At 33.2% G+C, this 25,844-nt stretch overlaps 3 protein-coding genes across 13 annotated transcripts in view; 1 reads left to right on the forward strand and 2 right to left on the reverse strand.

The window, feature by feature from the left end:
* LOC126699214 (G-type lectin S-receptor-like serine/threonine-protein kinase At4g27290) overlaps positions 1 to 22,601 on the forward strand; it is a 68,422-nt gene extending 45,821 nt beyond the window's left edge. For 3 of the 11 annotated variants that reach the window (XM_050396911.1, XM_050396916.1, XM_050396915.1), the window contains 4 exons: positions 20,954 to 21,164; positions 21,349 to 21,583; positions 21,786 to 21,936; positions 22,062 to 22,601. In XM_050396911.1, coding sequence (XP_050252868.1) covers positions 20,954 to 21,164; positions 21,349 to 21,583; positions 21,786 to 21,936; positions 22,062 to 22,370 — 906 coding nt within the window. In that variant the 3' untranslated portion in view covers positions 22,371 to 22,601. Of the gene's footprint in view, positions 1 to 13,387; positions 13,705 to 13,860; positions 15,234 to 20,461; positions 20,585 to 20,735; positions 20,858 to 20,953; positions 21,165 to 21,348; positions 21,584 to 21,785; positions 21,937 to 22,061 lie in introns of those variants that run through there. The other 8 variants (XM_050396909.1, XM_050396910.1, XM_050396913.1 and 5 more) reach the window with 7 other exon arrangements.
* On the reverse strand, positions 404 to 10,354 carry LOC126699216 (probable LRR receptor-like serine/threonine-protein kinase At5g48740). The gene is made up of 5 exons (XM_050396922.1): positions 10,077 to 10,354; positions 2,536 to 2,768; positions 2,248 to 2,450; positions 888 to 1,014; positions 404 to 805 (listed from the first exon to the last, which is right to left on the reverse strand). The coding sequence occupies exons 1-5, from the start codon at positions 10,244 to 10,246 to the stop codon at positions 708 to 710; spliced, it is 831 nt and encodes a 276-aa protein (XP_050252879.1). The 5' UTR covers positions 10,247 to 10,354; the 3' UTR covers positions 404 to 707.
* On the reverse strand, positions 10,867 to 11,586 carry LOC126699217 (probable LRR receptor-like serine/threonine-protein kinase At5g48740). The gene is made up of 3 exons (XM_050396923.1): positions 11,302 to 11,586; positions 11,077 to 11,194; positions 10,867 to 10,996 (listed from the first exon to the last, which is right to left on the reverse strand). Exons 1-3 carry the CDS (start codon positions 11,447 to 11,449, stop codon positions 10,924 to 10,926), a joined length of 339 nt encoding a protein of 112 aa, XP_050252880.1. The 5' UTR covers positions 11,450 to 11,586; the 3' UTR covers positions 10,867 to 10,923.
* Positions 22,602 to 25,844: the final 3,243 nt, after the last annotated feature.

Raw genomic sequence — 25,844 nt, forward strand, 5'->3', positions numbered from 1 at the left:
TTGACAACAGTTGTCACATGAGTTGCATCTGCCTGGGTTATTTGTTTAGAGAGGCCAAAGTCACAGACCTTCGCATTCATATCCATGTCCAAAAGGATATTACAGCATTTCACATCTCAGTGTATGATTCGTGGTTCACTTCCATTGTGTAAATAGTCCAATCCTTTAAAATAAACAAGGCTCAGAAATGGAACCATTTATCCCCTTCAATAGTAATGACGGAATATTAAGAATTAAAAAGGACTTCTACAGATTTCTATTAATTAACAAGAATAAAGTTAATTTGCTATGATATTCTAATCATCTTGTTTTCCAAGGTAAAATAAAGTTAATTTGCTATGATATTCTAATCATCTTGTTTTCCAAGGTAATGCTTATGGTCTACTTATTATCAAACAGTTGGTTACTATGTAAATGATGAAGGATATTGCATAAGTGATCCAAAGAAGCACAAAGTTGTCCTACAAACCATAATATAGTTGCCCACATATCTGTTCATAATGCAGAACTACACGACTGCTATAAAGTACAATTTGACTATATGGTCTGAGCATTTTTGTGTTCAACATATCTCTATCAGTTAAAGCAATATTATTTCATATGTAGATCCAGAAATTATTATATTCTAATTTATCATATAACTATAGAAACTCAGACTTTCATGTTTCTTCCATCTGCAAAGACGATTGCTTTCCTATGTTGTCTTTTCAGTTTGATAATAGAAAAAGCAACGTACCTTTTGCAGAATGAACAGAAATTTTCAGTCTGCGAACCCAACTTAACGAAGCTTTTTTACTGTTTATACCTAGAAGTCACATCAACAATGAAAACTGGAAATTCTCATAAAAGCAAGAAGGTGTCCCAAATATGTATCATGCATAACATACCATAAAGGTGATCAGACAATGATCCCCCAGGTAGATACTCATAGACTAGTAGTTGCTGCTCTGATTCATGACAGAATCCTTCCAAACATACAAGATTTTGATGACGAATTTGTGACAATAGATAGACCTAAAAACAATCCATAATATTGAAAAAGATTAGGTAACATTCCGTGAGAATCGTTACTCTCAAGATAGATAAAACAGGAAGCATAATCCACTTTTGTAATGAATCCAGAGTGAATTTTCAAATAGTGTATAAAACACCTTGAACATTTAGACCCCCAAATTACAAATTACCAATTGAAGCTTATTATCAAACAATATGTGTGTGGAATATGAAAATAGGCTAAAACAGAATTGATAAGACAATCTAAATCAAATAAAATCACAACCACAGCAGAAATTAAATGGCAAAGACTAAGGAAAGAGAGATGCAGATACAAAGAAAACACAACGATGTGTTATCGAAGAGGAAACTGAAGTCCTTAGCGTAAAACCTCTCCACCGCCCTCCAAGCAGTCAATAATCCACTAGAAAATGAAGTCGGGATATATGAAGAACAGAAGAACCTCCAAGCCTAATCTACCCAGTGTACCTAAGCCGTCCAAGCATCTTGCTCCAACGAGGTTACGCCAAACATTTGTCTTCTCTAGCTTACCGAATTCCACTATAACCCATAGTATCAACCAATATCAATTAGTCCCTTTCTAACTGCTTCCCAAGCACCAAATAATCTTCTCATAGATATGGGTATAGTGAGAAAAGGATTTGGCTAAATATACCTCTCAAGGATGTAACAATAGAGAGGGTGAGAGTAGAGGAATTTGGAGAATCAAATGATGAAAATTATGGATGAGTCAATCTTATTTTTCTCTAGGGTTTCTTTCTCAAAATTCTCTCTGGAAGCTCTCTACAATACGTGGGTATAAGGGGTATTTATACTGGTATGTGTTTGGAATGTGAAATGTCAGTTTTTCCCAAACAGAGTGGGCTGGTGACTTGACCTCACGACTTGACTGAGTTGTGAGTCTGAGTCATGAGCTAACTACTTGGTCAAACTGGAAGTTTTGTCCTGTAGTACTCCAGCTAGTGTGACTCTTCAACTCCTCTGCATGCTTTACACGTGTGCCTCCTTTGGCAACTTGCCAACCACAATCCAATTGCAAGATCCAGTCGCGAGGCCCTACTGAGTGCACACTCTTGATCTTTTCTTCACACACTACCCTTACATGATTTTCACCTAAATACAGGGTTTCTAAATGCTGAATTACAAGCAAATTTGAAACGAATAAAGCCAACAAAATGGTTGATTAAATTCAACCTTACACAAAGTATACAAAGAAGAGTTCAGATAGTGGACCTTATTGATAAAAGAATCAGCCCCAAGTTGGCTTTTATCAAACCTCACTTTCACAGCTACTAATTTTCCATCTTGAAAACTACCACGGCCTATGACCTCCTTGAAGTTGTTCGTAGCTGCTTTGATTTCTTTGTAGGAAAAGACTTTTGCTGCATCCCAGTTTCGCATCTCAATTGCTAAATTCCAGTTTTGCATCTCTGCTGCTGCTGCCCCTAGGAGTAACATATAGCTCATATAAGAGTCAAGTAAAAACTTCAATGTGCAATAAGAATGTAAACTTTCACATACTTGATGTATATGTAACTTCACTTCTATTTTTCTTTATGTACAGGAATACTGCAAGAGATATGATAAGAGCAAGTACTGCTCCACCAGCTGCACCAGCTATAATTGCTATATGATTATGTCCACGCTGCTTTTTTTGGGTGAAAATAGTAACTTGTGGTGTCTCAATTGAAGGGTTGGATGAAACATCATTGCATGTCATTGTGGAGAACGAAAGGCACAAATTTCCTGATGTTCTGTACAAAATTGATTTATCAAAATGCTAAAGTAATAGTTTAAATGACAACAATACTTTTTCCATACCTAATTTTAGACGTAGAAAAACGGACGGATCGAATCAGGTTCGGGTCAGGTCAATCGGGTTTGCAAGTCAATCGGGTTTGCGGGTCAAATGGGTCGCTGATCAAAACAAGTCATTTTTAAACAGTTCAATCTGGTTGCGGGTTAGGTTGGGTTGACCCGTATTTTTCAAACAAACCTTTTTTCTTTTTTTTTCAATTACAAAAACAAATCAATGACAACCTATTTAGAGAGAATGAATAAAATCAATTAAGGAAATGAATTAAACTTAATACCACTTATTAATATCCTTCCAATTCTAATAGTTTTGCGCATAACAAAAATTATTTATAGTCATAAATTCATAATAGAAAAAATCTTCAATGTTAATAGTTTACTGTCAAAATACATATAATTATAAGTTTACAACTTCAAAATGAGATAGATCTTAAAACAAACAAAACAAGTAAACCAGCAAAGTAGCAAACCATCTTAATCAACTTTACTAATGATGCAAATCTATATATTACTAAAAGCTGAAGCGTAGCGTTTAATGCTACTGCGCTCACGTTGAGCCACATCAGCGTTCACGTCATTATCTTTTTTTTTTTTCCATTTTCTTATAATTATTTTTAATATTTTTTTATTTCATATTTACACTTCTCCAACCTTTCTCCCTCCATTACCTTTTCATCTCCCCACTACTTCTCCAATCTTTCTTCTTCCCTCACCTTCTCATCTCCCCACTACCCTCTACATTAATATCATTCTTCATCTTTCCCTTCACCTTCCTCTATTTTTGTCTCTTCTTATTCACACTCTCTTACTATAAATTTGTTACAATCTCTTTCATTTTATGCATAGTTTTCCCTATAAAAAAATGTTCTCTCTCTCTCTCTCTCACACACAATTTTTTAGTGGATTTTTATTTTTTATTTTTCTTTCATCTTCACTTTAGGTTAATACTTTTTTATATTCTTTAATCTACTTTAGGTTAATGCGATTCAATTTTGTTTTTTTTAATTGTTGTGTTTTTTTTTTCTCTCTCTCTCTCTTTGATTGTTAAATGTTATCCCATTGCGTTATGAAGGATTAAATATAAAAATATAATATTATTCTACTATATAGCATGATTTGGATAATTTAATTTGGTAGTTATTGTAATTTGATAGCATGATTTTTATAGTGCTCAATTTAGATGTTAAACTATAAGACTTTAATAATTTTTGTTTATTTTTTAATCCTTTGTGATAGACAAAGTACTCTTAATAGTATTAGAAGTACTCTATAATGCCATTTATTTAGAGAAAAGCAAAGGTTGGCTAAACAAAAATTATTGGATGAGAGACAAATTTTATCTTTTGCAATTTTAATTTAATTATTATTATTATTTTATAACAATGCATATATAGAAATTTAATTCTTAGATTTTGCTAATAATTGTTTATTTGATAATATGTTTTGGGTGGATGAAATTACAATTTTTGCAAAGAAAATAACCTTAGTAGATTATAAACAACAAATTGTTTTCCTAATTGGTCCAATTAATCATAGTTAAGTTTTATTAATTTTTTTAGTTACTTTTTTTTAGTGTTTTGGATTGTAGGCATAAAAAATAAGTTTGAGAAAGTTTGTTTAAAACTAAAAGAATAATTTCCAAAATTTATATTCTTTTTAATAATCCACAAAATGTTATAAATAACTTTCATTAAAAAATAAATATTTTCGTTAACTTGCCTTTTGAATTTCTGAGAAAAATTGTATTTTTTCCATTTTAGTACGACAAAAATTATTAAATTTATGATTTATGATTGTTCCTGTAAGGGCGGAGTTTGGGGTCTAGGCCCAGCAAGCAGGCGATTTTGGCCCAAAAGACCCTCAACAATGAATTTGTAGAGAGAGGGTCGTAGAACTAGGTCTTGACAGAGTAAACGTAATTGTTAGTAAGCCATGCAACCATTTGAACGTGGGGACGTTTCATTAAGTTTCCTGGGATAATAGTTCATGGGACTGAATCTTATGCTTCGTTTACAGAACTTCTCTCTCTTTCTCTCTTTATTTTTTCTCTCTTCTCTCCCGTCTTTTTCCTTTCCCTAGTCATGGGGATTTTCCTTTCTTATATAGCATCCTTCAATTGGTAATGGCCCTACACTTGTTAACCATCTGGGCCTCTACTTGAGTGCCTGTCCCATAGGACATCCTCCTTCTTTTCTGTGAGTTGCACTGGCCAAGATAATACTCTTCTCCTGTCCTTTCTACATTAATGCGGCTGGAAAAGTAGCTTCCTTGCATTTAATGCGGCAGTTGTGGTTGCCCCCTGAACGTCTAGCATTTCCCTTTGATTTGGGATGATTTCTCACCATGTAAAGGGTGTGAATTGGACTCCCATTTGGTTCGTCCAAGGAGACACTCCTCCTCGGACGCCCCTTAAACAAACCCAGCCCAACAGGATTGGGCTGGGAGTCCTCTGGCCGTGTCTTCACTTCCTGTTATGGCTGGGCTCCGCACGAGTACCAAGGCCCATTGTTGACTGATGAATTTTACCCCCACAGTTCCTATATTACATTTATGATTATTCTTATAATAAATAAAAATATAATTACAAATACATTACTCTAAATTAAATTAGTTTAAATTGCATAATAATTTAATAAAACCATCATAAAAATAATTATCATGCGCAACGCGCAGGTTCGCAGCTAGTTGATGTAATAGTGAAAACAAATTCAATTTTGTATTTAAAATTATTTATTTATCTATTCATTTTTCACATATTGGATTAAATGTTAGATTAGATTATGACAACATTAACACAACACTTCTTCTTTTTTCAAAAAACTAAAAGAATAATTTCCAAATTTTATATACTTTTTAATGAAACAAAAAAAATTATAAATAACTGTGGGGGCCGGCCCAAAAATGATGGGCTATTCCAAACTCAGGCCCGTCCGAGGAGCGTACTATCCGAGGAAGAGCCTCGTATGCAGCATTACCCAATCCCAGCAGCTCCAAGGAAATCCGTCCGAGAAGTAATTCGTCCTCGGACATCACGAAGCCCAGACGAGAAACTCTGCTCAGCCCTTTCAGCTCACCTTCCCCAACATATAAAACGAATTAAATTCAAAATATCTCACGGAAGGCTACCACCACATTAATTGCGCCCCAACCACCCTCTTGGTCGCATTAATGAGGAAAAGACTCCTGAACAGTACCGCCTTGGTCTCTGCAACTCACAAAGGGTCTGATGAGGGCGTCTGATGGGACAGGTGCTCAAGTGGATGCTTGGATGACTAACAGGTGTAAGGCTGGGATGAAAAGAAGAAAAATATATAATGTAGTGAAGTCCCTCAAAGAAGGGACGGCAGAATTGTAAGAGGAACAAAAGAAATAAAATCAGACTTGAGGAATCCTTTTTTGCGTTCTTATTTCCTTTCTGCAAACAGTACACTACATGCATTAGACTAGCTAGTTTCACTGAGGCCAAGTTCTTTAACCCATTCTCTACAAGTATTTATTGTGGGTTGTGCTTTGGGCCAAGGCCTGATCAACGGAAGTTGGGCCAGGAAAATCGTGCAACCACAATAACTTATATTAAAAATTAAAATTTTCACTAACTTACCTTTTGAATTCTTGTAAAAAATTGTATTGTTTTAATTTTGGTACGACATATATTTTATACATTACATTTGTGATTGTTTCTATAATAAATGAAAATATGATTATGAATTACATTACTATTTATTAAATTAGTCCAAATTAATATATATATATATATATATTGATGAGACCACCCTAAAAATATTATCACACGCAACGTGCGAGGTCCGTGACTAGTTAAAATAATATATCTCAGTTGTGAAAAAAAAAAAGATAAGTTCATAAAAAAGTTGGGAACAGAAAGTCTCCACCATACCATTTATAATCAATCATTTAAACATGTTATAAAATTGAGTATACAATTGAATGTATTCTTGGATTTATATGAATGAATTACTTGTGAATATTGATCCCTCCATCTCATTGGGCCCATTAAAAATACAAGTTATTTCGAGATGATATAAAATAAAAATAAAATGGATTCCATGTGAATTTTGATCATTTACATTGTAGCTATAATTTCTTCAATATAATATTTTACAGCTGAATACAAGTAAGTAATATGCTTAGTCTTTACAATGAAGTCTCCCCCTTCTTTCATTGTAAAATTACACATGACCATTTCTTTTGCACAACTTTGCTACCAGCTGTCATGATGATCTTCCTTTTTATTTTATTTCTACTAGTCGCTATCCCGTGCGATGCACGGGAAAACTATTAGAAAATAATAAAGCATGCATATATTAAAAGACAATTTAAGTTCATGTGTGCTTGTAAGGGATACATACCTAAATAGTTCTTGCGGTAGAAATAAAAGCCTTATCTTTGAGATAAAGAACTGATGTAAACAAACTAACCTTACATAAAACAAATTAAAAAAAAAAAAAAAAAAAAAAAAAAAACATAAAACTGATGTCATGGGAAATTCAGCCACATAGTAGTAATATATAAATCTCTTAAAACCTAAACCTAAACCTAAACATAAGGACTAAATATATAAACAAACTAACCTTACAAAAGCTGAACTTTATAAGCTAAAATTTATACCGTGAGTTGTAGATCTTGAATGTTATATTGTGCGTTTAGGGCTTCCTACATCTAGAGAGAGAGAGAGTTTGCAGAAACCAAAGAAAATCTCTCTATAGCTTAAGAAGCACAATATACTAAAATCAAAGAGATAAAATTTTCAGATGACAAAATATTATAGATAATTTAAAAGAATTTTGGTTTAATTCTTGAACACCGCAACTCCATAAAATTCATACTAATAATAATATTTTATGATAGCGCAGTTAGAATTTTGGTTTAATTCTTGAACACTGAATTGGAAATTGATTATATGAGTATTTAATGGTGAACAAAGTACTATGTATTAATTAATATATAAACAAAACTAACCTTATAAAAGCTGAACTTTATAAGCTAAAATCTATACCGTAAATTGTAGATCTTGAATGCTTTAGGGCTTCCTACGTCTGGAGAGAGAGAGTTTGCAGAAACCGTGGCTTTATATTTCTTAACTTGAGAGAGGGGTAAGGTTGCTAGGGTTTTGTAGATCTTGAATGATTTAGGGCTTCCTACGTCTGGAGAAAGAGAGAGTTTGCAGAAACCGTGGCTTTATATTTCTTAACTTGAGAGAGGGGTAAGGTTACTAGGGTTTTGAGGAGTTATAATTTTTATTTATTTTTTATTTTTTATTTTTTAAATATTGTGCTGACGTGGAAAATTGTGGTGCCAGCAAAGGCTTCAGTTATATATATTTTTTAAATATTGTGTTGATGTGGAAAATTGTGGTGCCAGCAAAGGCTTCAGTTATATATATATAGATTATAGTTGAATAATTTTGGTCATTGTTTTGCCACTTGCACGCACACCTACTTTGTTTCAAGTTTCAACAATCAGTAGTTGACCTCACCGCAAATTGAGCATAATTATCTTCCTCCTTAATTGATTCCAATACTCATTGTTCTCCTTTGACCATGACCATAATTATCTTCCTCTTTATTTTATGCTATGTAATTTGATAAGGGTAATTGGTAGTTCACACACACTTTGTTGCACACACCATTCCTTTAATTTATTTTTTGAACTAAAATCATGACTTTAAGCCACAATTTCAGTTCAAAAATTGATATGTGTGTACACTACCCAATTGATAATTTCAAACTTTTGTTTTTCCTTGAAGATTCTAGGAAGAAGGAGAGGGCAAGATGCATGCCTACACTATTCAAAAATTGATTTGTGTCAATAAAGCCAGCAAATCTGAATATCGGTCCTGCACCAGTATATAAAAAAGCCACCCAGTAGTAGCTAGCAAGACAACTTAATCAACTTTAAAGACCACCAAAACAAAATAAGTGTTAAAGCCACCCAGTAGTAGCTAGTAAGCCAAAGTTTGCTTTTACATTCAAACTTCTTTATCAAATAAGTATTTGCATACTTAGATCACAGGACACCACATGAGGACAATACTTCTATACATACTAGTGCCACCAGAGAGAGTGCCAATGAATCAAGAAAGAAATAAACATATATAACCATTATATATGAATCATGACCTATCCTTATCAATAAGTCTAGCACCAATACAAAATGTTTGGATTCTTGCTCTATAAAAATTTAAATACATAATTAGCAAGGAAAATCAAGATATTTAAAATAAATGTTTGATTTTTTTTGTAGAAGGTAAGTAATTCACACACATGATAGCAAACTTGTAAATTAGTAAAAAGTATATTTTAAGTTTACATCACTAATAATATCATTCTTACAAAAGAAAAGAAAAAAAGTGTGGTCTGCGTTTGTCATGCGAGGAACTGAGGAAGCTAAGGGTGTGTTTGGATAGAACTTATTTTGCTGAAACTGAAAACTGAAAACTGAAAACACTATAGCAAAATAATTTTTAAATGTGTGAATAGTGCTGTGGGACCCATTTTTAATGAAAAAATTGATAAAAAATGAAATTTGTGGGTCCGTGAACAGTGCACATGTGCACTGTTCACTGCAGAAAGTCAGCATTTGCGGTTACTGTTCAATGAACAGTAACCGCAATACTCCAAAAACGCGTGTAAACCAAAAAATAAATAAATAAATAAAAGAACAAAAACGTAGAGTAGAAACGTGGACGTGAATTAAGTTGAATACAAACACACACTATGCTTTGGCCTTTTTGTGGTTTGTCAATTGTCATGTTTCACACTTTCACACGTTTGTGCATCTATGACTTTGGCTTTGGAGTTGGACTACAGCTAGTCAAATGACTCAAATTGTATGAGATTTTTTTCTTTTTCTTTTTTTAATGGTTGTCTTGATAATCTTGTGTTGTCTTGTCTAAGTTGTCTCATTCTCATGATGTCTGTGAAGCTTAGCTCTTTGTGAAGCTCAAATAGTGCTATTGTCTTGTGTTGTCAATTGTTTATATAATTATATTGATAAACTATTGACTATTAGTTCTTTTTACTTTGTACTTTATGCACCTAGTATACTATCAAGATGTAGTTTAAATACTTTTTTAATGAATTTTTTTAACAAGTCAGGTCGGATTGACCCACAAAAAATAGGTTGGGTCACGAGTCAACCCGTTTTTGCTTTGGGTCAAACAAAACGGGTTCGGGTCAAGTATTTTTTGGGTCGGGTCAGAATTTTCTGACCCATTTTGCCTTGTCTACCTAATTTCCAAACTTTCTTTGTTCAAAGACTGCGGAAGGGTACCCTGCAACTTGTTATCCTCCAGATTCTTGCAGAATGCAAGATAGGATATCTCATCTAGTGAAGCACATGATTTTATCAAAATTAGATACAGAGTATTTTGCAAGAAATAGGATCCTCTCCATTCCATCGGAAATGGACTCACGACCAAAATTTTATTTTCTGGACCTAACCATGTATAGTGTGCCACTTTTTAAAAAATTTTGAATGACATGACACTGAATACACTTTTAGATATGTAATATTTAATCCAAACCACAAAATGAATTTTTTTGAAATGGAGAGGAATCACTAATGGAATCTATTTGATCTTAATATTCGCTTACAATATGTGAAGGCTCACTAAATTTCCCAAGCTGTCCAGAACAATTCCCTGTAAGCTATTATTTTGCAAGTCCCTGTAGAAAAAAGAAGAAAAGCAAAGGAGAAGAGAGAGAATGCACTATCGATATCTCATTTTGAGTCCATATATTGGTCCAGAAACAGACAACTTACAGAATTCTAAAGCTAACCAAGTTCTCCAAATCTGAACCAAAGGATGTTATCTCATTGAAACTCAGGTTCCTGAAAATTCCAATTACTTGATTATTTTCATTTTCCTAAATAAAGTAAAAATGGATTAAGACTTAAGAGTAGTCCAAGGAGGTATTACAATTTCTCAAGGCCTTGCAAGCTACCAAAATTCTGTATCACACCGGTAAGCGATGTGTTATGCAAATCCCTGGGGCATAACAACAAATATATCATAAGAAAGTATCTGACCAAACCAAATGTTAATTTAAGGCATTTCTCCGAGGTTAAAGGAGTTTACAGAGTTTTGAGATACAACAAGTCACCAAAAGTAGGACTAATTGTCCTAAGGTTGATGTCTGAAAGTTCCCTGAAATAAGGCTCATAAATGAGACCGTGGATGAGAAATAATCACCATAATTAACACATTCATGCGCAATATGTCCATACAATGATGTAACAAGGCTTCCTTCACAACCAATATGATCCCATTCAGTAGGGGAGCACGGATCGTCTTGCCACCCCAGATCTAAACCAGTAAACTGCTGAATAACCTGAAGTGCTGAAACTGCAAGAAAGTTTTAACAGACCACATATGAGTAAAAAAGTTGTAGAGATCTAGCTACTGGAATATTGACCTTATCAAGTAATGCACAATGAAAAGCTCAATGGAACCTGTGGTTGATGAAGCTTCCAAAGGAATATCAACTATCTCATACACCTCAATTGCATGGATTTGAGGGTAGTAAGTGATACTCTTTAGTGTGATGTTCAAGCTCTTGATCCCTTTCCTCGTACAGTATAGAGCACCAACCTCTGACATATTTACAGTATAGTTTGATTGTACAACATCTCCATTGATTAATAAATCGAACGAATGTGAAACCGGAACAATCCCAGCAAAATAGAGGACAATGTACTAATTTGCTAGTGTATCAAGAGGAAGGTTGTAAAATAATAAGGTGTCCATTCCCTCCTAAAGTCAGGAATGGTGTAAGGGTCTTTTCATGTCTCAACAAATGGAATGTGTCTCTCCCACAATTTAAGTAATAGGCAGATTGTCACATACGTTGTATTGTAGAATTGACAAAAAATGATCATCGATTAGGATGGCAGAGTGCCACAGGTAGTACGTTGCTCTTGCTAAGTGACTCAAGGTTGCTTTAAAATTTTCAATATCAGGATTCCTCAATAATGGTAAATTAAAGCCTATTGGATTTTTTATTTTAGAATTGGATGATTCGGATCTAAATAGTGCTTATGAGCGATTACCTTTCATATGTGCTCATAGTAATCAATCTTATTTAGTGAAAGCTAGATGTTTTGTATTATTAAATAAAATATCTCCTTTTCATAAAAAAGAAGAAGTAAATAGTTAGGTTTGGAAGATAAAAACAAGAAATATATGAGATAAGAGCCAATGATAGAATCTATAAATAATATGAACAGTATTATATCTATATTGATGGACAAAATTAAAAGACTTATTCAATACCTATATTAATCCGCTTCAGACTTTGAAAATGGGTTGGTTGAACTTTTCAAATCACTTATTCATGAAAGTGAATCAAAAAACAATTAACTTCAATAAGCAGTTTCTCCAAATATATATATATCGTAGTTAGGTGATCTAACTTGAGTGCTAACTCCCAATTTCTTATTGAATCAACCGAATCAATAGCTTTGTTTTATTTTGTTAGAAAAAATTTTATATAACTGTGAGTAAATTTCAGCATGAACAACGAAAGCACAATCACACAAGAGCACAAAGATTTACATGGAAACCCTTTCTACTTGAAGGGAAAAACCACCAAATTAACTCCAAATAATTTCACTATATTATTTTCACTATAAATAGTAACAAAAGTAAACTAAATAGTAAAATAAGTTGACAAAATCAATCATGTCAAACAACACCAAATGTCCAAATGGTCTTTCCGTTTATTTCTTCACTTTTTTCTTCTTTTCTTCCATCCACATGCTTCACGTCAAGTCACAATAAATGCAAGCACACAAACCTTGACTTTTGTACACAATATTAGACAAAAAAAAAAAGAATAATTTGAATCTTCTCTTCACTTGGCCTGATTTTCTCATATTATGTTTAACATAATATGTGGGTACTGGGTACCTCCTTCATTTTTCCCTTTTTTGCATCAGTTTTTGTGGCATCCAAACCGATCAAAGATACAAACTTTCCTTCATTTTCAGCAACCAAACAAAAAAAAAAAAAAAAAAAAAGGAACAAAGCACAGAAAATGAAAAAAGACTAAGAAAAGATTACCCGAATCAATAGTCAGTTAGCGAAATTAATGCATTACAAACAGAACAATAAAATTGAGGGAAACAACAACAAAAAAAAAAAAAAAAAAAATCTTTTCGTCTTCCTCTTCATGTTCTTTGTCGACGTCAACGCTTGTGCTGCTTCGTCTTCTTTTTCTAAACTCTGCTCTTCTCATTTTGTTACTTCTAGATCTGTTCTTCCTGAAATGTCTTGATGACAAAATCACAATTCACAAAGCTTAAAAGATAAGTTTAACACTCCCTGGTAAACTTAACCATAGTTTAGACAGAATCTTCCGTTAACTTCATAATAACATTAGTCAATATCTTTTTAAATGATGTGGCACATCCTAGCCTTTCATTTATTTCAAATCAATCTTGGCCATGAAATGAACACTCTCCATTTCCCTATCCAAATCCCTTTCTAATGGCCCCTAACTATTAGATGGCCAATCTTGAACTTGTATAAACACAACAAAATCTCACAAGGTTTTCACAACAACCTTGTTTTGAGTTACGGTAAGCTTAGCTTATTGTGAAAATATTATGAGATTTTGTCGCGATTATAGAAAAAGTCTTTGCCAAATAAAGGAATTTATCAAGCAAGGCCAACTAACTGTTTATGAACTCTATGTTGCCTCATGGGCCAGGCTTAGAATTGCGGTCTGAATAATAAGGCGGATGAGAGGCAACAAACTGAGCTTCATAATAATGAAGTCCAAGGCATGATCGGCTGAGGACCCAAGCTACACAATTACTTGGGACAGGCCTAGAATTTTCTTTCTGCCAGCTTCGGTATTATTCATTTTATTTTATTTTTCTTTTAAATATTATTTCAAAATTAAAAGTTTAGATTATAAATTTTTTTCTTTGTTTTTTTCTTTTAAGATATGAATATTTAAGCTTGTGAAATTCACTTCATAATCATCCTCAATTAACTTTTGTGTGTAGGTCTGGATTGGAATCCTCATCCCTTATTCAAGGTTAATTTTTTGTCAAAAGCCGAAAGGATAGAGGAATCTTTAATTTAATCCAATTCCCGTTGGTCAAGAGCTGGGAATCAATGGACCTTCTTTCTTCTATTCTTGTCGTTACAAATTTACTCTTTTTCTGGTTTTCAATCTCCTATGGAGTACTAGACAGCATAACTCCATCCCAGCGTTTAAGTGATGGTGACACCATAGTGTCCAGAGAAGGAAACTTTGTACTGGGTTTCTTCAGTCCTGGAAGTTCCAAGAATCGTTACTTGGGAATTTGGTACAAGAGCATCCCAGTTCAAACTGTTGTTTGGGTTGCAAACAGAGTTCGCCCAATCAACGATACTTCTGGGATTTTGATGATAAACAGCACTGGAAATCTTAACGTCATCCAGAATAATTCGGTTGTTTGGTCAGCAAGCACTTTGAAAGAAGCTCAGAGTCCATTGTTACAACTCCTGGATACAGGGAATCTTGTGGTAACAGATGGCAATTCAGAAGATTATTTGTGGCAAAGCTTTGACTATCCATCTGATACAATTTTACCAGGGATGAAATTCGGTTGGGATTTGAAGAGAGGTCTGAACAGGCGCTTAATTGCATGGAAGAACTGGGATGACCCATCTCCTGTGAACTTTATCTTTGAGGTTACACTTCATAACTACCCAGAAGCTTATTTGCGGCGAGGCTCAACAATATACTTCCGTTCTGGGCCTTGGAATGGCTATGGCTTCAGTGGTTCACCTGGACTAAAGCCAAATCCGGTGTTTGCCTTCAAATTTGTGTTCAATCAAGATGAGGCCTACTTCATCTTTACCCTGAAATTGTCACTCTACTCAAGAGCACTTCCCAACCAAACTAACTCTATGTTTCAACGCTTCACATGGACAGAACAAAGTTGGCAGCTTTTTATATCTCTGCCTATAGACTTCTGTGATACTTATGCCCTTTGTGGAGCCAATGCAAGATGTCTTATTACCGACGTTCCATTCTGCCAATGTTTAAAGGGATTCAAACCCAAGTCACAACAAAGATGGGATTCACTGGATTGGTCCCAAGGATGTGTACGCAATAAACGATTGAGCTGCAAGGAGAAAAGTACACATGGGTTTCTTAAATTTTCTGGATTGAAACTCCCAGATACTACACACTCATGGCTGAACACAAAAATGAATCTCGAGGAATGCAGGGAAGAATGCTTGAATAACTGTACTTGTATGGCTTATACAAACTCAGATATCAGAGAAGGTACTGGCTGCGCCATCTGGTTTGGTGATCTAGTAGATATTAAACAGTTTCCGGCTGGTGGACAGGATCTATACATTCGGATGCACCCTTCAGAACTGGGTATGAGTTTGATTTTGTGAAAGATGATCTTCAATTACTGTTTTCAATTGTCTTTCAATATTTTGTTTTTTAGAATTTAAAATATTTTTATCCATGGTAGACGGGATTAAGGAACACATTAGGAAATTAATCCTTAAGTGAACCAAAGCTCTGGTAACAAATAAAAATTACTTTTGACCCCTAATACAACTTAACTACCAATTTTAACCAATTATACTGTATTAAGTCAAGTACTTTTTTCTTGATTCATCAATATTCAAGCATGAAAATAAGCATAGATATACATTAAAGCATATGAACCACAAACACACATTAACAGTTGCAGAGCCACGTTGTCCATGGCCCCCTAGAATTTTAGAGGCTGTTTGGCCAACCAAATTTGATAACTCAATTCTCAGTTTCCATAATTCATAACTCAAAAATGGTAGGATCCATAGCAAAAGGGTTGTTTGGCCAAACGATAACTCTGTTTCCATAACTTTGTTTCCATCACTCAATTCTCTGATTTTTGAGTTATGGAAACTGAAAACAACCAAAGGCTGTTTTCAGTTTCCATAACTCATAATTCAATGGCATTTTCGTAAATAAACACACATGGAGGGACCCACAGCCACAACTTTTGATCACCTTTTAACTTTTTTTTTTTCACTTGTTCGGTCTTAATTCTAGGTAATTTTTTTTTTTTCACTTGTTCAGTCTTCAGTTCTAGTTTTTTTTTTTTTTTTTTTTTTTTTAGCTTCGGTGAGTTTGGGTACTGAAAACAAAAAAAAAAAAAAAAAAAAAAAAAAAAAAAAAAGAGAAAAAGCTACACCGGCTGACAGGTATGGGCTCACAAATAGTGTGAAAAATATTGAGTGATGGAAATTGGGTGATGATGCCAAACGGGTCTGAAAAATTGAGTGATGAGTGATAGAAATTGAGTGATGAAAAATGGTTGGCCAAACAGGCTCTTAGTTTTCTTCTACTGTTAGGCTATGAGTCTGATAGCAACAGAAAAAGTAAAAGGTTATGGGCCTCCAAGAAAAATATGACCCCCCCACTTCTTTCTAGGAACTCTACTTACTACTTAGTCCAATAGATAACAACCCAAAGTCCTCGAAATAAAATACTAGCTAACTCTCCCAATTTTTCAAATAATTTGTTGTAATGTCAATTCAATAGACAATAACTCACACTCTCAAAATAGCTTCTTTTACTACCCATTTTCAAACAAAATTTACTTTTTTTCCCATCCTTCTCAACCTCAGGAAGCCACCTATGGGATTCTCAATAGATACCAGCCCCATGTTTCTTTCCTCTCATTGTTTATTGCTCTAACACTTTAACTCGGAAACAAATAAACTCGTTTCATCTAGAAAAAAATATGACCATATTTGCTTCGAGTTCTGTCTTCTCCTTGCTATTTTTTATTTTTTATTTTTTTTGTTTTAGCCTTCAAGAAAGTAATTGAACCTCAACATTTCAAGTTTGTTTGTTTGTTTCTTTAACACCACATGGGCATTTAGATTTATGATTTTCTATATATATAGTTTATGAATATGCTTTGTTTATTAAGAATATGTTGTTCAATTTTTTGTATTGCTATATGATAATATATTATATCTCTCTCCATATCATCATTTTTTTTTTTTTTAATTTGAAATTTTGTGCTGAATAATTCATTAAAAAAATAAGGAAATTTCAATACTATGGATAACTAGTCATTAACCCATGCTATGCATGGGAACCTACTTGTTTGTGTGGTAGACTAGCTAAAATGATTATATAAAATCTTAAATTGGGTAAAAAACTACACCATTGCATAAATTGCTCTTGTACAACTTCAATTTGTGTTACAATTTGATGAAGAGAAGGATGTGTTACACTCAAAATAATAATTCATGGCTATAGTCATTGAAATTTGCCAGATAGTTCTAAATATTGCAAAAATATAACTCAAAAAATCAGATGATAAAAATTTCAAAAGGCCAAAAAATATTAAAGAATCATAAGATTTAATTCCTATAAATTATTGAAATAAAACAATATATATATATATATATATATGATTATACAATAGAGAAATATAAAATAAAAATTGATTACCTTTAAAAGAATAATACATTGTATAGTTGTTGAAATCTGCTAAACATGTTCAAATACTGCGAAAACTAACACATAAATTTAGATGTTAAAACTTCCAAAAAACCAAAAATATATTACTATTCAAAAGAGAAAAATAAGAAAAAGAAAAAAGTACACAAACCCATAAAGTAATAAGTTTTAAATTTTAATGAGTCTAAACTTTAAACAATGAAAAAAAAAATCATCTATGAGGTTGTGTTCCTAGCAACCCGGAAAGAAAAAGTAAAGGGAAAAAAAACCATGAAATACCATCAAGCAATTAGTTTTAATGGGTTTAAACTATATACCGTGAAAAAAAAATAATCATAAACAATCATAGGTGCAAGATTTAGTTACCAAGATTAGATGGTTGTAAAACACAACCTTTCAACATTGATTTAGGGTTATGCTGAAGAATATCAAGCCCTTGCATGGTGTTATTTGTGGATGACTGTGCAACATTGCAATTCATAGACTCTATTGTTAATAAGACAATCGAGTTCAAAATTAAAAGCGATTAGGTGGCCTTTATACAACAAGATTTGCTCTTGTTGAAGAATCAACTTTCTTACCAAGTTATATTTAGGGTTTTGAGGTGGGAAGAGAGGAGTCCTAACATGAGTCTTTTTTTTTTTTTTTTTTTTTTGAAGAAACCAGACTATAAGGCTGGGCTATTATTGAATAGAATAAAAACAACAGTTCAGTGAACATCAAACATAAGCAAGGACACTATGTCATCTGGTGGACAGTTCAACCAAACCTAAGCACTCCTAAAAGCTTTTGCTTTTTTTGCAATAGTATCAGCCACACAATTACAAACTCGACTAGTATGAGCAAATACACACGACTCGAACACCAAAGCTTGACTACGGATGTCTTCTATGATGACACCGTAAGATGAAAGACCAGCATTGTTTTGGTTTAAAGCATTGATAACAATAGCATGAGTCCTAACATGAGTCTAATTAATAAAATTAATAAGCAAAATTAATTATAATGAGGTGTAAATTTGTGAAGCTTGCAAAGCTAATGTCTCAAAATTTTAAAAGGTCACTAAAAAGTAAAAAACTTTGGTTTTATATTATAATAATATATAGATTAATAAGGACATAAAAAAAATTCATACAATTCATTGTTAAATGAATAATTGATGTTTTGTGAGCTTGATCTAATCCGATAAACTCAACCCCACAGTTACTTTATCAACACAAAATCTCTTTCAACTTTTAGATGGATAATGTAGATATAATAAAATCTGGACAAAACTTAGGTATAGTACCTTAGGTGTCGTTCCTTAGATTTCTCTCTTAAAAAATACATTTCCTTCCCATGAGAAAAAATCCACATGGTAGAATCTTAAAATGAGAACTTAAAGAACAGTACCTAAGTATTGTACTTAAGTCTTGCTCATAAAATATATATTGCCGACCAGACACATGTTTAAAGTTCCATGCAATTTTTTCTCAAAAGAAAGTTTTGTGCAAGTCATCTAAGTAATTATATATAATAATAATACTCAATAAATAATTTTGTTTTAAAAAAATAATGATGATGTAGCAAGCTCTGGAGAGGTCAACAAAAAATCTAAAGTTTCGGTTTTATATATATAAACTTAAGTACAGAACCTTAAGTGTTGTTTCTTAGATTCCCATCTTAAGATTTAGTCATATGGTTACTTATCTAAAAAATACACTTCCTTCCTATGAGAAAAAACCCACATGGTAAAATCTTAAAAGAGGAACCTAAGAAACAGCACCTAAAGACTATACCTAAGTCTTACTCATAAAATATATATTGCTGACCAAACACAAGTTTAAAGTTCAGTGCAATGTTTCTCAAAAAAAAGTTATGTGCAAGTTATCTAAGTAATTAGATATAATAATAATACTCAATAAATAATTTTGTTTTTAAAAAATAAAGATGATGTGACAAGCTCTGAAGAAATCAACAAAAAGTCAAAAATTTCGGTTATATATATATATATATATATATGTGTGTGTGTGTGTGTGTGTGTGTGTGCGTGTGTGAGTGTGTTGGGTTGGTGGTGCTTAAAATAATAGTTTGCAAAATTCTGTGTATATATATATATATATATATATAAATAGTAACTAGACCCTTTTTTGTATTTTCATTAATGTTTAAGTATATGACAATTTATTAAGTTGATAATTTTGTATTTATAGATTTATGAATTATGATTATTTTATCAATATTGCAATTTGGTCCCCTCAAGTTAAAATTCCTGAATATGCCCACTGGCACATACATAGGAAAGAGCATCTGTTCACGGAGTGAAAAACCAATAGGTAAACGTTCTTTGTGGCCGAGCCCAACTAATCAAATCAAATATGAAGGTTGTTGCGGTATATACTATACTTACTAGACTTTATATGTACAAGCACATGAAGTGCACACAATCTCCCCACGCCTGCTATCAACTTAGACTCATGCCTTGTCCTTCACAGTCACTTGGTACCACAAGCCAATCCATCTACTGTAAAACCGATCTCTTATTCGCTCCAAAGCTTCTTGAAGATTTGATGTAGTCTCTATGGTTTTAGTAGCAACTCCAACACAGTTAAGGTGATCTTTGTGTCTAAAAGAGTCAACCTCTAAAGGATGTTCACTGGGAGAGGATTGGAAGACAAATATTAGCCATCTCTAGGTTTTTCTATGTTTTACTGTGGTTGTCTTCCTTCTCAAAGGATTAGGGTTGCAAAAGATTTTTATACAAGTCGGGTTTAGGCTTAGTGTGGCTAACAAAGCAGCCTTGAAAGAAAATAACAGAATTTCCATAGTGAGGTCTTGGTCAACTGAGCGTCTATGGAGAGTTTCTGTCTGAATCAACCATCTCACAAAACCAAGCCTCGAATCTCGCTCGACCGAGTTCTCTAGTCTTGCACAATGAGAAGATCCGTCAACCTTTAGCCCTCATTACCACAATCACATTACAAGTACAAAACTTAAAAATTACAAGTAAATTTGTCATGGAATTAGCTCACACATGCTCAACTGACTTATAGTACATGCAGGGACTATAATCAATGATCTAATACTTCTACCAGAAAGAAACATAAAACTTAAAAAAAAAATTGAAACAATTGCTTAATTGCTTTCTGATCTAGGATCAATCCGCAAATTAAACAAGAAGAAAGGGGAGGTGGTCATCATAACAGCATCAATCATTTCTGGATTGCTTACTTTGGGGTTGCTTTGGCGTTTAACTTGGAAGAAAACAAATAGAAGACGTAAGTATACCCATCCATTTTTCCAATATATATATACACACACTCTTCCATCCTTGCTCATATTAAAGCTAGATTTTAAATGAGCATGATAAACTGTACAAAGACTAAAATTAAAAGCAGTTCCTGAAAAGGTTATATATGGGTTCAATAGGTGAAAGAAAGAAAGAAGATGTAGACGTACCATTATTTGATTTCACAACGGTTGCTACAGCAACAAACAAATTCTCTCCTGCAAATGTGATCGGGGCAGGTGGATTTGGTCCTGTTTATAAGGTAAAAAGGATTCTGATTTAATTACAAGTCAAAAAATTTATGGTGATACCATACAAATTTAGATGGAAAGATTCATCTTTAACTGATGATTTGCAGGGACATCTATGTAACGGACAAGATATTGCAGTGAAGAGGCTATCAAAGAATTCAAGACAAGGTCTTGAAGAGTTCAAGAATGAAGTTGTTCTCATTGCCAAACTTCAACATAAGAATCTTGTCAAGCTTTTGGGCTATTGTGTTCAAGGAGAGGAAAAGATGCTAATCTATGAGTACATGCCCAACAAAAGCTTGGATTGTTTCATTTTTGGTATAATTCTCTTGACCCTTTATGTATTATAATTACTTTCCATCTTTTAAATGTTGCATGCCTGAGTGTCTGGTCTATTATGTATTTGAATAGAATCCTCCAATTGATTTTCAAAAGAAGTTCACAAAAAGAACTAAAAATAGACAGATGCAATCATGGTAACAAGGGCAAAAATTGTATGCAGAACAAAATGATACTCTGTTAGCATGGCCAAAGCGTTTTGACATTATTATCGGGATTGTGCGAGGACTTCTCTATCTTCACCAGGACTCTAGACTTCAAGTCATCCACAGAGATCTAAAAGCAAGCAATATTTTATTAGATATCAACTTAAACCCAAAAATATCAGATTTTGGCTTAGCAAGAACTTTTGTAGGGGATGAAAGTGAAGTGAAGACAGATAGAGTTGTTGGAACATAGTAAGTAATATAAAATTGGTACTAGATTTTTGTTTTTCAAATTGTAGCAAATATTTAATCAATATTGTGCTTTGACTCAAAGTACCCCTCATTCCCTTATAACATGGTGTAAGGGTGAGGTGATATGTTAAAGACGTATTGAAATTTAAGTTATCAGTAACAACAATAATGATAATAAAGCTTATTTGATGGTTTCATGCAGCGGCTACATGTCTCCTGAGTATGCAGTTGATGGAAGATTTTCAGTGAAATCTGATGTGTTTAGCATGGGTGTGCTTATGTTAGAGATAGTGAGTGCCATGAAAATTAGAAAATTTTTTCACCCAAATCACCATCATAACCTTTTGGGACATGTAAGTGGAAAACTCTCTCTCTCTCTCTCTCTCTCTCTCTCTCTCTCTCTCTCTCTCTCTCTCTCTCTCTCTCTCTCTCTCCTTTTTGGTGGATTGTGTGAGTATCTGTATTGTAATTGTGCTAGGCATGGTTACTGTGGAAGGAGGGCAAGGCCTTGGAACTATCGTATACATGTTTGGAGGATTCACATTCAAGATCTCAAATCTTGAGATGTATTCAAGTTGGTTTGCTATGTGTTCAAAATTTTCCTGAAGACAGGCCAATAATGTCTTGTGTGAATTCTATGTTAACAAATGAGGAAGCAATTTTGCCCCAGCCTAAACAGCCTGGTTTCTTCATAGAAATAAGTCCCAGCAATTCAGGTGCAATATTAAGAAATGAAGAATCTAACATAGAGAATGCAGTTACTATAACTATGCCGGAAGCTAGATAGGAAATTCATAAGTAGCTTGTCTGAGAAGTTATATGTGAAAGTTTTTTAGTATATAGGGGTGCGTTTGGGATTAGATTGCATCTTTTTGCTTTTAGAAGTAAATTCTATTAATTGTTCATAGTTGCTACTTGCTTGGATGTGTAAAACTAATGAGCTTTTCTGTATTTTCTTTAATGAAATGGCTAGACCAGCCAATTCTTATCTAAAATATAAATGATTGAGACTCCTAAATATGGGCTTCTTTGCTTTTAAACCACGAATCCTATTGAAAGTGTACAGAGGTTTGAATCACAAAAGCAGAAGGTGCAAAACCAAAAGAAGAAGAAAACAAAGATAAAAATGAAGAGTGGATTAAGTGAAGAAGAATGATTCTATTCACATGAGCATATGATCTATACACAATTAGTATATAAACACGATAAGACTGAGTTGATAAATTATATGTCTATCTATATGTATATATATCTAAAAGATGAAGTATATCATTTATTATTCTTACGTTTTTGTTAAATCACATTTGTAGCCACATGATCCACCTATTTCCGACACTTTATCTCCCTTTTACCTATTTTTCTCCTTATTAATTTTTCACCTTACAATTACACTTCCTCTAACATTTTTCCCTCACATTTACTGTAAGGGCTCAGGCCTAGATAACCAAGAACGGCCCACGTGACCAAGGCCCAACATTGTAGGGTTAGGACCAGTCTATTGATGAATGCGTGAAGGACCAACAACTAGCGTGAAAGGGAAACCTATTGTGCTCGGGGCTAGTTGGGCCCAATACTGACTAATAAACCGAGGGGGTATAAGAAGGGAGCGGATAAGTTTAGGTTGATAAATGAGCACAGTTAGTGCCTTTGGGAAACCCGCTACCGAACACAATTCGGCGTCTAGAACAAGTTTCAAGAGAATCTTTAGAAGACATGATTTTTCTAGGGATTATGGGTGAAAGTGGGATTGCATGGGGACTAGTGAAAAGTAATGAATTGAACCCCACTAAGGGGGGGGGGGTTATATAAGAAAATGAGGGCAAACAAACGGATTGTCATTTTTTAGGGAAGTTAGAGAGAGAGGGAGAAAAGAAATAGGAGAGGGAGTAAACATGAAGGGAGGAGAGAACAAAGAGAGCAGAGAAAGCAAGAAGCAAGGTCTAAAGGGAATAGCATATTTTCTCAATAGAGGATCACCAAATAGGAATGACACATAATTCTTGAAATTAAGCCATATATAAACCTATGTCTAAAAATGAACAACAATTTCATATCAAAAAGTACAATATATGCACACTACAATAAGTACAAAGGAAATTGATCATGCAAGAATACATATTTTGCATCAAGTTAGGCTCACCTTCCACTTAAAATTGAAACTTAACACAAATTCTGGTATCAAGATTCTCCGAATGTCATAAAGACTAATACCAAACTAAATAGATGGATTGTAGAGAACCAAATTCCATGTACACAAGCTATCCTACAATTATATTATGACTATTTGATAATCCTATTAGATCTCTAATGCTCATAATCCTCTGTTTTATTACATATAAGTAAAATAGATAAATTTAACGAAAGCTAACCTTTTTGGTCATATGCTTGCATAAGCTTCAACTCATTCTTTAATCTCTCTATTAATTCATTTGTAGAAAATTTTTATGAACAAACTTTATAAACTAATGGAGAACATTATACAAACATATAAAAAGAAAACCAACAATGGTTTTTATGAATTTAATTAAGAAAAAGTTATTGTTGAAAGTTGACAAAAGTACAATCGTAAGTGATGTTTTTAAAAACTGTATATAAGCAAATAATCTAATAAACTAACAATCATTAACTACTAATTATTATGATGGGATGAAATTTGAAAAGGAAAAATTTATTTGGAATCAAGTAATTGTAAACACCGCATATATGAATGTGAAAAGAAAAAGAGAAAGTACAAGTAGAAATCTATCTTGGGTTGCAACAATAATGAAAATGAGCAACCACAGGTATTTTATAAATTCAAACCATAAATATTGCAATATATACCTACAAATAGATATCAATAGTTATATAAATTCCATCATCAATTACATTTTTTCATGAGACATATCTTTTTTTTCTAGGACTCCAAAACTAAGACTAAAATCTAGTCTAAAGGAATTAAGAATGTGGAAGACATGCATATAAAGGCCAAAAAGTATTCAAGACAATCAATGTATCAGCTCTACTGATTCTTTGACTCCACAGAATTAGAAAGAACAGGTTGAGAGAGAATTTCAATTGAATCCAATACCATTCAAAGCTAAACTTTACCCCTTGAGAGTTATTCGTTTTGCCAAGATGGACTATTTATGGTAAAGAATGTACACTTCACTTGGCAAAATTAATTCCTAGTTTCCTAACACTTGAAAAGGAAAATAAAAAAATATTACAATCAACAACCACAATGTCGAAAGGAAAATAAATATATATTACAATCAACAACCATAATGTATTCATGTTCATCATTGTTCACTTGAGCTAATGAGCTAACCAGAATAATACACATAGACTTTAAATTTGCAAGGCTTAGCCTACTAAGATAATGCTCGAACCTAATTTTTTTTAAAGGATATGCATGCATTGTATCAATTAAACATAAAAATGATATAATATCATCTTTTATCTCCATTGATCTGTACCTTTATGATGTATACAAAGTACAGATATGTTCAACTTTTATAACCAAATGGGATAATAGGAAAAAAAGAAGAAGCTTGTTGCTACATATTAAACTTTCATAACAAAACAACAATATAATAGTATGGTTCAATATCAATGGATTGAAATTATGTTTAAGCTCATTGGCGGGCTAGCAAACATAAAGTAAAATAAAGAAAACCAAAGTGAATCTGAATTTGAAATGGCAATCCCGTGCTCCATGAAATCCAACCTTCTGCATAGCAGCATATGCTAGGTAGAAAAGGCCTTGCAACAACACTAATCTTGGTTTTACATATTGGCCCGCAATTCTACCAACCTATAAAATCAAGTATGATACAAAAATTCACAATCCAAATCCAATACCAAAGAATATTCATTCAAGAACTTCTTTTGATATTTTTTATAAAAAAAATTGAGAAACTTACCTTAATAGAGAAATAAAGCGCTCCATTAACATTTTTTGGTACATGCTTATGCAAATCTGCAACAATAGTATAGCACTACTAAAATCGCCAATTTAAGCTGCGTTTTTGAGCTGTGTTTCTTCAAAACGCAGCTCCAGGATAGTAATTTGAGCCGCGTTTTGTTCGATTGAGGCTGTGTTTTAGCTGAAGGCTCTGTGGGAAATTTTTTTTTTTTTTTTTAATATTTCCCTAAGCTGCGTTTAAAAAACGCAGCTCCATCTGATATAGTACTCAAACTTTAAAATTAGAATTTAGTTATTTATTAATTTAAGATATAGATATGTGGCTAAGTTTAAAATTATTCACTTTCAAAATTT

The sequence above is a fragment of the Quercus robur genome, chromosome 9, assembly GCF_932294415.1.
Source record: "Quercus robur chromosome 9, dhQueRobu3.1, whole genome shotgun sequence".
NCBI classification, from domain to species: Eukaryota; Viridiplantae; Streptophyta; class Magnoliopsida; order Fagales; family Fagaceae; genus Quercus; species Quercus robur.